At 50.6% G+C, this 11,433-nt stretch overlaps 1 protein-coding gene across 7 annotated transcripts in view; it reads left to right on the forward strand.

Annotated features, from left to right (window-relative positions):
• Positions 1–11,433, forward strand: part of NFASC (neurofascin) — a 50,153-nt gene that overhangs the window by 21,343 nt on the left and 17,377 nt on the right. For 3 of the 7 annotated variants that reach the window (XM_010011749.1, XM_010011752.1, XM_010011753.1), the window contains exons 20-22: positions 4,050–4,172; positions 4,741–4,914; positions 6,683–6,697. In XM_010011749.1, the coding sequence (XP_010010051.1) occupies positions 4,050–4,172; positions 4,741–4,914; positions 6,683–6,697 (312 nt within the window). Of the gene's footprint in view, positions 1–772; positions 889–2,072; positions 2,278–4,049; positions 4,173–4,740; positions 4,915–6,682; positions 6,698–11,433 lie in introns of all 7 variants that reach the window. The other 4 variants (XM_010011748.1, XM_010011750.1, XM_010011751.1 and 1 more) reach the window with 3 other exon arrangements.

Genomic DNA, 11,433 nt, shown 5'->3' on the forward strand with positions numbered 1-11,433 from the left:
TGGTTTGGGGTGAAGGGACCTTAAAGCTCCTCCAGCTCCAACCCCTGCCCCGCGCAGGGACACCTTCCACTAGAGCAGGTTGCTCCAAGCCCCTGTGTCCAACCTGGCCTTGAACACTGCCAGGGATGGGGCAGCCACAGCTTCTCTGGGCACCCTGTGCCAGCGCCTCAGCACCCTCCCAGGGAAGAGCTTCTGCCCAAGAGCTCATCTCAATCTCCCCTCTGGCAGGTTCAAGCCATTCCCCTTGTCCTGTCCCTACAGGCTCTCCTGAGAGGGAGGGCAGCCAGACCCTTCCTTGCTACTGCAATGTCTTGTGTAGGAAGCCCTGCTATGACCTGGATCATAAATGTTCTCGTGGTGGTTGGCTGAGTGAAACAGGCGTTGGGGTTTTTCTCCCCTTCGTGTGCTGAAAACCATAATGGTCAGCTTTTAAAGCATGCACGTGTCAGGGAGTAAGAGCGTGGGGCAGGAAGATGATGCTACTCTCTGTATTTGCATGGTCATAGGCTCTGCGCACCCCAAATGAGGGCAGGCAGGAGGCTGAGAACGGGCCTGTCACTGCTGGTTTATCGTGTTCGGAAACCCTCAGAAGTTGAATTTGAGGAGGGAGGAAAGGAGATGATCATCCCCATGAGAACAGGGTGCCAGCAGATGGCAGAGCCTGACAATGCTGCAGTGGGAAGATGATGGGGGGCAGAGGGGCATCCATCTGTCTGCTCTTCAGGTACTGCCGGGTACCTAACGTACGCTCTGCTTTGTCCCGACCGCTCAGATCCCAAGGCTGCGCCTACGGATGTTAGGATAAGAGTTTTAAACAGCACTGCCATTGCTCTGACCTGGACCCGGGTGCACCTGGACACCATCCAGGGACAGCTCAAGGAGTACAGAGTGAGCAAGCCCAAACCTCTCTGCGCTCACCATTAATACAGCTAACTTCTCACAAGTCCAGGCGGCCTCGGGGATGGAGCTGCCGGCAATGGGGATGACAGAAACCTCTCCTCCAGCCATCAAACCTCTCTTGGATGGCTGGGTGCAGACCTTGGGCCTTGGTTTGCTCTTTGTGGTGCCTGGACGGGCCTGGGGGCATCTCCCATTGCTCCCCAAGGGCTTGGGGCTGCAGGATATGAGGTGCTCAAAGCAAGCGGGGCTGCCCTTATTCACCCAGAGGGGACGTGGGGTTCTGCACCCATGCAGGAAGGTGTCCCCTGGCTCTAGAGCTGCCCAAGGGCTGGCTGTTGGAAGAACCACCTCAGATAGGTACCAACAGGTTAGTTTTTGTCATCCCCAAAGTACCTACATTGTCTTTCATGACCGCCAACCCCTGCAAAGTCTAAACCTAGCGGGTCGTACTAACTGGCAACTAAAGAGAGCTTGGATCCTGTTGTGTGTGGTTTCTTTAAATGGTGACTATTTATTGCTAAAAATGTTAGTGTTCATTTCCAGAGGACAGACCCCATTCAAAACAAGTGAAAGTCTGGACAGAGCCTCTTGCATCAGGGATTAAGCCATTACCAAAAGCATGTGTCCTGCAAACAGAGCATTTCAAATCCAGTGATGTGCTGGGCATAAAGCAAGCTCCCTGGGTACTGCTTTCCTTTTCCCTGCCTCTGCTCTGTCATTCTGGTCTATTTTCTGGATGAATCTTATTTCTGCATGAAATAAGATTTACAGTCAGGGCTTCAAATGGGAGATTTCCCCAGTTCAGGCTTTTCTTTGTGCCTGGACATGACCCGCCTCTCCTTGTCCATCGCTACGGCACTACTCCAGGTAGAAAGGGAGAGTCACTTGATACCTAGAGCTTGGGAACCAGAACAGCTCTTTGTAGTCTGAACTGAGTGCTGTGTGGCCTTTGGTAAGCTCTTAACCCCATGCTCAGCCTCTTCCTCGGGTAACACCACTGACCTGCCTCGCCTGGGGGGACGTGGAGCTTCATTAACTCCTCTAAAAGGCTTCTTGCAGCCAAGAGATGCTCTTTGGAGAGGCAAAGTTTTGCTATGCTTTTGTTAATGAAAGAAAACCAACCCAATTGCACTGACAGGAAAAGCTTCACTTGCCATGCATGTTTCTTGAAGGCCTATTTCTGGAGAGACAGTAGTTTGCTGAAGAACCTGTGGGTCTCCAAAAAACGGCAGTATGTGAGTTTTCCTGGAGACCGAAACCGGGGCATAGTGTCCCGGCTGTTTCCTTACAGCAACTACAAGCTTGAGATGGTTGTAACCAACGGGAGAGGAGATGGGCCACGCAGTGAAGTTAAGGAGTTCCCCACACCAGAAGGAGGTAGGTTCCTGGCGGGGGGTGATGTAGGGAGAGGCTTGGGTGGTTCAGCTCTGTGGAGACGTGATGCTACCTGGGAGATGTGCCAGGGACAAGATTTAGTGGAGCATCTTGTGGGCAGCACCACTGTCACATGGCTCTGCCTTTGTCACCATGGGAGAGGTGACATCTCCGCACCTAGAGCTCACTGCTGGCACTCTCGGCCACCCAAAAATGCCCTTTGGGTGCTTTGAACACATCAGCGAGTAGCTCTTAGGCGGAGCAAGAGAGATGTTTCAGCGGCACAGCACCGTGCCCTTGATTTGCTGCCTGACCTGCGTGTGTCCCCGCACCTTCCCGTGCTGCGGGTCGGTGAAGAGGAGCGAACGTATTCATTGTGCTCAGAAAAAGGCAGTCGAATCTTTGCAAGACCTAAGCACTTTTCTCCTGAAAGCCCATCACTAATACCCCTGTCAGGCTTTTAAGGCAAGAGCACCTCATTCTTCTGGTTAAAGAGCTTGTGTCAAGGATGAACTTGAGATTTTCATTTCCTTGCTGTCACAAGAGCTATTTATAGGCACACCGATACCTTTTTGTTGGAGCTGCACTTTCAGTGGCTGGTGAGGAACCTTCCTGTAGCACAGACGGTTTGGGCACAGCATGGTACAAAAATGCCAGAGGAGACGAGTAGTGGCTGGAAGCAAATCCTGTCTCAACTGACGCAAAATACTGTGGTGGTCTTTCTCATCTTCTTCATCCCATTCCTGCTGCACAAGGAACAGCATCTCTTAGTCCTGTCTTACCATCTTCTAGGGGTTTTCAATTGATCAGCCACAACTAAGCTTCTTCCAAAAGAAAGGACTGTTTCAATAGGGTGGTTTTGCAGTCAGGGGCATTTGGACATAGCTGCTTTATGTGTGTGCTAGAAGCCCACAGACCTTGGGGTACCAGTATGGGTTTGGGGTAGCTGTATGCATACATGGGTGGCACTGGTTGAAATTATTAGAGTGGATTGGATTCTTGCAATAAAGAAACTGCTGATGGGTATTTTTCCTATACCATAAGCTATTTTATTGCCTATATATTGATGTTTAGGAAACTGGATGATAACTCTGCAAAACTTCTGTTTAAAGAAAGACAAATCACTGATGTCTCAGATCAGAGCACCAAGTTCTTTCCCCAATTAGGAATAATGAGTAAACCAGGAGAATAACCTCATTCAAGAATGTATAATGCTTTCCTTCCTTCACTAGCTCTGAATAAGCAGTCATAACAGCAGCCAGTCCTCGGGGTAAGGACCACTGCATACGCACAGCACCAGCTCCCTGTTCTGGATCTCTAGATGTCAATAACACAGTGATGCTTTGCAATAAGAGGAGCTGCTCTCCTCTTTTACTTTGTTCCAACAGATAAATAGTTAAGATGTAAATGTTGGGCTGGGTGTGGGCTGTAAACAAGACCAGTAAAGTGTGTGTATGACACGGAGAAGTGGGCCCTGGACCGGGGCACAGCTCTGCTTCTCAGCTGCAGCATCCTTTGCGGGTGCTATGTGGGCACGGTGCTGCTGGGTTGCATGCAGAGCTGCTCTGCTTCCTGCTCCCTGCACACACACTGCTGAAAACCCTGGGCTGGCGCATGGTTTCTGCCACAGATTCTGACCTTTAGTGTGTGATCTGTGTGTGTGTGTTTGTGAGTGTCGAGTGCACTGCTCAGCCTGCACCATGTACAGTATTGTAAGGTATGTTATCTTGTATGTTTTCTTTCCCTCTCCTTCCTGCTCCCATCCTCCTCTCAAGTGCCCAGCTCCCCCAGGTATTTAAGAATCCGACAGCCAAATCTGGAAAGCATCAATCTGGAGTGGGATCAGCCAGAGCATCCCAATGGAGTCCTCACAGGATACAGCCTTAGATATCAAGCCTGTACGTTCCATGTGTTGTCTTCTTAGTGATAATAATTAAGCCATTAAACATGTTCCTTGCTGCTACTCACCCCCTGCTCTAGCACAGAAAGGTCTCCATAAGGGACTGGAGACTTTGCCCACAAGGTGAGGCACGGTGGTGCTGAGGGGACCCTGGAGCAGTGCTGGGCAGCTGTAGCTAACCAGGGAGGGTGGTGGGTGCTCAGCAGTTCTCCACACTCATCAGTGAAGGGAAATAAGTTTGATCTCTGATTTAGAAAGACCTTTAAGCTCATTCTGAGCAGTTTATGTGCTCACAAGGTCCTGGGTGGGGGGGGGTGTCCAGCCTTCTCCAAGACCCTGGCACTTGCGCTGTGCCCTTCCCTGACCACCTCTACAACCCCGAACGTACCCTCTAGCAGGTCACCCAGCCAGAAAGCCACCAACCGCCCCAGCTGAAGTGTGTGTAACAGCAGCTCTGGCTCTGAGCACTGGCTGCAGGTTGGTCCTGGGGGTGAGGTGATGAGGGAGGTCACACCGTGTATTTTGAACCAAGGCTGAAGCCGCCACCACCTGCCTTTCCTCCCCAGTTAACGGATCCAAAACAGGCCGAACCCTGGTGGAGAACTTCTCTCCCAATCAGACAAAGTTCACCCTGCAGAGGACAGACCCCATCTCGCGCTATCGCTTCTTCCTGCGCGCACGGACCCAGGTGGGAGAAGGAGAAACCCTAGTGGAGGAGTCGCCAGCCTTGCTGAACGAAGGTACGTGCAGCAGCAACAGCTCCTGGCTCTGCCGAGGCACGAGGGGGTGATGGCACATGTGTGAGCCAGAAACTGCCGCTCAGAGAATGGGGCAGACCACAGAGCAACCAGCACAAGAGCGTAACTGCGCTACCTGCTACTGCAGAGAGATAGAGAGATGGATGGATGGATAATAGATAGATAGAAAGAAGAAAGGATAGATAGATAAAGAATGGATGGATAGATAGATAGATGGATGGATAAGTGGATGGATAGAAAGATAGACAGACAGACAGAAGGTGACTGACCAGGACCAAACACTGCACCAGAAATGCTACTGAGGTGACTGGGGGGGCTGTCCTGTGCTCCAGGGAACTATCTTGCTGCCCCCCCCACCCCCAAGCAGTCGGTGCTCCTCGTGCCCTGGAGCAGGAGGGCATCCTGCTCTCATGCTAAAGGTGAAGCTCCAGTTTACAGTGTCTGTATGAGCTAAATTAGGGGCAGATAGGAGTGATTTTTACACAGCACAGCTGCATCCTCCAGGGCAGGGGCTCCAGTGCCACCTCCCTGACACCCCAGCAGCAGCAGCTGCCCTGACCCTCCAAAGCAAAGCCCCAGCTCCCAGATTCATAATCAGATCAAATGCCCATTGTGGGACATTCATCAAACTAAGTGAAAGTTCAGGAGCCCCGAGGGAGCAGCAGGAGACAAAAGCTGGCTCTTTCCTTTCCTTAGCATTTGCTAAAAGACCTATGATTCGGTTAGTGCCCGGATGTAATGGGGTTTCTGTCTCCTTTCTTTCATCTCCCCCTCCCCAACTAATGGCTCTGAGCAGGAAAAGTCATTCCTCCTGATGACCCAGTGGAAATAAAATGCTTCCTGACACCTTTTAGGTGGGCTCCATCATTGCTAATTGCAGTGACAGGATCGAGATGGGGCTGCATATGCTATGGGGGCAAAAATCAGCTAAGTTACAGCCTGGTAAACATGAGAGAGGGTATGACATTGCTTAAAAATGGTAGAGTACAGAACCACAGAAGATGGTGGTGCTGGTAGTGGATAGTTCTCGTTGTTTCAGATCCATTTGCTTTACTGGGTTTGTTTCTATACGCTGAGAACAGCACAGATAAATAATACCATAACCAGCCTTGCTGCACTGATTTGTATCAGGAAATGGCAGGTTCGGCATACACCACTGCAGCCAGGTAAGGTTCCCTGCCAGGCACGTAAGTACCATTAGCAGCGCCAAATTCCCACTTGGATATGAAGGTACCTGCTGGGAAGCTATGCAAAAGACAAGTTTGGAATGCAAAAAAAGCAGCAGCTTAAGGAAATTGAATCCATTAATGCCTTCAGAGGTGGTTTTCTGCTTGCCAGACTCATTCACCTGAGTTTAAATGCAATACTCTGATGTTGTGCACCACGGGCTCCAACGAGCACTGACGTTAGAAACACCAGAAAAGCAGTAAGGTGAAATTCAGAGTGTCACAAGGGGCTCCTGCTGGGATTAGTGGAGCTGGTGTGTGTTTTAAGAGGTGATCTCCATCGCCAAGGGGACATCCCTGCTCTCTGCCCTCTGCAAACAGCTCTGACGCAAAGAGGGTGGTGGGTCGTACCTAACGCATTTATCCCTTCTCTCTCAAGTCTCTGGTGCCTGTGTGCAAGTGCTCCCTGAGTCTCTTGTTGGTGTGTTCTGGTTGTTTTTATATGTTCCTCTGTTTTCTCTTCCCTTCTCTTCTATGCTGCCCTCTTCGCATTCCCCCCTCTCTCTTGGCGCTGCCCTCTGAAGCCACGCCAACCCCAGGTACCGTACCAGCGGAGGAGGTAACAGGCATGGGGCAAGGCTTGCTCGGGGTGCTGGCAGTGACGCATGCACTCCATTAACCCTTTCAATGGGAAGATGAAGTGGCAGGAGGCTAAATTGGGCTAAATACGAGATGACAGCAGGTAAAAGCAAAGCCCCGAAGGCAGAAAGGGACAAGGGCAGACTGCGCAGGGGGGGTCTGCAGAGATCAAAATATCTCTGAATGGGGCTTAACAGCCTCCCAGCTGCCTAACGACAGCCAAAGCCACCAAACACTGCAGCTGCCACAGACCATGAGCAAAAATGAGAGTCAAGATGCCCTATTAAAGAGGTTTTTCATCCCAGGTCTGCACAAAGCATTCTTCCTTTTGAAGCCTCAACATCTCCACCCTGTAAAACACACACTATTTACCAGCCAGCCCTGACTCGGTGGTGCCCATCCTGCACCCAGGCTCTGTCCTGCAGGATTTAAGCTGATTTAAGCTGGAAACCAGCACACTGTTGCTGCTGGAGCTGCTGCCTCCCTTGGCCGCACAGGTCTGTGTTGCAGTGTGCAGGCACCACAAACCACACATCTCCCCACGGATCTTTCAGGGCTTTTTGTACAGGAGAACCCTTTTGTTCCCAGGTGCCCATTGAAAGGGTTAAGGACAATGTTTGTGCCACAGCTGTGCATGTCTGCATGCGAGGCTATTGCTGGCTTTGCCCTCGACTGCATATTCCTACAGCAGAGAGAACTCTTTTCTTGTAACGGGAGCAGCATCTCCATCCGCTTTCAAGGAATCCCAAACCCCACTTTTACCCAGTGTCAACCCTGCAAAACCCAAAGCAGAACTTCTGGTTGCCCAAAGGGTGCCCACCTCTCACAAAAGCTGCAGATGGAACTTCCCCCCCCACCCAACACCACCTTTGAGCCAGTATTTCAGGACCAGGGATCCTTTGAACCCTGTGACCAAGCTTGGGATGGGGCTCTTGGCAGTGCAGGGAGCCCAGCCAGCCAAAACGTGCCCTAAATGCTTTTGGTCTGGAACAACATCACCCGCTGCCCCTGCACCAAGGGCTCTGTAAGAGGTCCTGCTTTGCCTTGGCTGGACACAGCCCTGGGGCTTCCCAAAGAGGAACAGCTTCTTAGGGAAGGCTCTCCCCAAGTGATGCAAGTGCAGGACCTGCTCTCTGCACCCATAGGTTTTGCTTTCCTACCTCATAGATGTTTCTCCTCCTTTTATTTTGTTGCAGTGATGTCTCTCTACCCAATATTATTTTGCATTTCCTTTTCCTGTCTGAATAGATGCCAATATTTTTCTTGCTATATTTTTCCTCTTCCTAAAAAGAAATACAGGGGGTAACAGATTGGTCTGCTTTGGGTGGTGGGAAACTGCAAACGGACATCACCCCTTAGCTCAGAGAATCTCTGTCCTAGGAGTCTAGGATGGCTCTTTTGCTGCTATAGCTCCTACTTCAGCCAGAGTTTAGCTTATCCACAAGAATCCAGCTTTTTTTTGTGGATCAGGATCACCTTCTAAAGTACTTTTCTATTGCTGAAGCTGAAAATGCAACGTGATCTCTTTATCCTTCCAGCCTCATCTCATTTCAGGCGTAATTTCTTCCACCACTGGAAGCTAGGTGAATTATTTGCCATTTAAAGGATAATTCAATGACAAAGCCCACTGCTCCCCTACCTTCCCCTATATTTTACCTTCTGCTAGGAGAAATAATAAAGAGCAAATATAGGCCAGAGCTGGAAGAAGACCTACCTGGAGTAGCAGGTTATTAAGTGCTAACTGAGCTGTGTTCACAACTCCTCACCGTGCTGGGCTCCAGCAGGAGGAATCAAGGCAGTGGGAGCCATGGCAAGACACAGCACACGTCTTTGTCCTGCTCTTGAGCTGGGTCTCATCTCCTTAGTTGTGAGAGCTGTTTGGCCCAAGAAGCTGCTTCTCCTCCTCACAAGGACAGGGTTCGAGTGAAACACTGCTTGAGCTTCCTCGGAACGTTCCTCCCTGCTCAGTGACCTACATTTTGTGTGTTTTTATGGATTCACAGTGAAAGTTGTCTTAAATTGCAGGAAAATGCTCTTTGCCATGGGCTGCTGGCACTCAAAATGAGAAACAGGCCTTTTTCTCAGGGGTAACCTCACATAGACAGGGTCAGAGCAGCTTTGCGTGTGTATGAGAAACTGGACCAGCTTGATGAAATTGAAGTGCAAGGACTTTCCTGGAGGAAAGGCTTTATCTGTCCTTAAGCCACACCAGGACAAAGAGAGAGGTGATAAGGAAAAAGAGAGGACCTCTAAAAAGGCCTCTCATTTAGGCTACGAGTGATAAAAACATCAAAACTGGATCCTGTATTACCCATGTGTATGGAAAAACTTCATCGGAGACTATAAAGATCGTTGGTCTTAGACTTTAAGGCAAAAAAGATTAGACTTGAAGGAAAAAAAAGATGGACTTTTCTCTGTTCCCTTCTTGTCCCTCCATAATTAGGAACTGGAGGAGAAAGATCCTATTGTTCATTTTAGAAATAGCAGTGGAACAGCGAGAACTGCTGACCCCTCTCTTTCAAAGGCTGCTCAATTGCTCCTTTCTATTCTTGACTTTCTTAGAGCTATCATCAGATTTGGGACACTTTATGGTAAAGACTTTACAATTTCCTTCTGTTGTTAAAAGCTGGCAGAGGGCGAGAAGAAACAACAGAAAAATCTCTGCAAATGTCTTTGGCTGATGATCAAAACCCATGAAAAATTAATCCCATTTCTCCAAGCCTAATTATTTTGTAGACACACCCAAGGGGAAAGCTCTTCCTACAGCCTAAAACACATTAAAAGCACCTTTAAATAATTAAAGAGACATATGGATGTATGGTGTTTCCTGTATTTTGCCACAAAACCCATGCAACCACTCCCTGCAATGCTGATGCAGGACTCAAGCCCCACTTTCAATAACCCCCCTTTTTGCTTTTAGGAGTCTTCCACTCAGGTTTTATTCTACACAGCTTTTGTGTGAGGTTTGGGCTCCTTTTTCCTGGTCAGAGGAGCCAGGCTGCAGCAAGGAGCACAGCCCTCCTGCTGCAAGCATCTCTCTCATTACTTAGCCTATTAATTGCTGCAGGCAGAGCACTGTCTCCCTGGTCCATTATAGCCACCCATCTCCTCGGCTCCGCAGTCTCCAGTACCTGAGAGGGTAATAATGCATCTTGCAGACAGAAAAAGCATCTTTGCGAAGATGGGGCCTCCTAATGAGCTGGATGCTCCTTTAGATGGTTCCAGGAAGATGGGTTAGGTTATGGTGGGAGCAAGGGAAAGGAAACTGCTGGTGTTGGCTTTTCTTCTGGGGATGCTGGGTGTAGTGGGGAGATTTCAAGCCTGTTTTCAGGGTGCTTCTCTGCCCAGCAGCTGGGAAAGGGGCAGGGTCCCTTCTCTGCATCACCCCCTGCTTTCAGAGAAGGGAGATTGTTTTTCCCTCCCATCACACAAATAGAATCCCAGCCTGGTTTGGGTTGAAGGGAGCTTAAAGCTCCTCCAGCCCCAACCCCTGCCCCGGGCAGGGACACCTTCCTCTGGAGCAGGTTGCTCCAAGCCCCTGTGTCCAACCTGGCCTTGAACACTGCCAGGGATGGGGCAGCCACAGCTTCTCTGGGCACCCTGTGCCGGCGCCTCAGCACCCTCACAGGGAAGAGCTTCTGCCTCAGAGCTCATCTCAATCTCCCCTCTGGCAGGTTAAAGCCATTCCCCTTGTCCTGTCCCTCCACCCCTTGTCCAAAGCCCCCTCTCCAGGTTTCTTGTAGCCCCTTTAGGTATTGGAAGGCTCAGTCCTGTGTTTAAACTTGAGGCAAGTGCTGTTGGAGCCCTCACCAGAGCCCCACGTTAGGAACAGGACCCTGCAAGGCTCAGGCATGTTAACTCTGATGAAGAATTGCAACCACTTCTGCAGAAGGTGTGTGAGGGCTGGATTTCACAATAGGCTGCCAATGCCTGGCCATCCGTGCCCCCTGTGCTGCTGGGAGCACTGGTCTGTGGCTCTGAAATGAGCCCTGGCAGGGTGGGCAGTGAGGGGGGACCCCAGCAGCCCAGGGAAGGACCATGGCTCCCCCATGGCAGGGGGCCCTGTTCTTTGGGGGATGCCAGAGTGCTCTGATCTCTGTCAAAGGCCGCCTTTATCTCCTCCCAGGCTGGAATCAGCTCTCATTAGGGGCTGGATTTCAAAGCCTAGAAAATGCCCCTTATCTTCTCTCCCCCAAATCTCCCAGCTGAGCTTCTCCCCCGCATACATTTCATATTGAAACACAAATGAGGCTGTAGCTTTGAATCCCAGGGCAGCTTAAGACTAAATCCCCCCATGGCTGTGGGAGCCCTGCCCGCTCTAATGCCACCTTCCTCCATCCTGCAGCAGCTTCCCCTCTCTGAACTACTGCTTCCCAGACTCACCCCATCCCACTTTCTACCCACTCCTCACCCCGCCGGGATCATTTTTAACCCCCACTCCTCGATCTCAGTCAGGACCTGCTCAGGAGTGAGCTGGCATCATTATTATTGTTCTACTGTGACATCCCTGCTCTCAGGGATTGCTTCCACTCCTGCTGCAGCGGGGTGGGCAAATCCTGCCCCGCATCACTGCCAGCCAGAGCTGAGCAGCACAGCCCAGCCTGATGCTGAATGGGTCAATGCAGCGTCCAGGAGGGTCCTGGCACTGCAGATTCACCTGCGTGTGTGTACATCTGCATGTAATACATAAAGATGA

This window comes from Nestor notabilis, unplaced genomic scaffold (assembly GCF_000696875.1).
Source record: "Nestor notabilis isolate BGI_N333 unplaced genomic scaffold, ASM69687v1 scaffold12023, whole genome shotgun sequence".
Lineage (NCBI taxonomy): Eukaryota > Metazoa > Chordata > Aves > Psittaciformes > Psittacidae > Nestor > Nestor notabilis.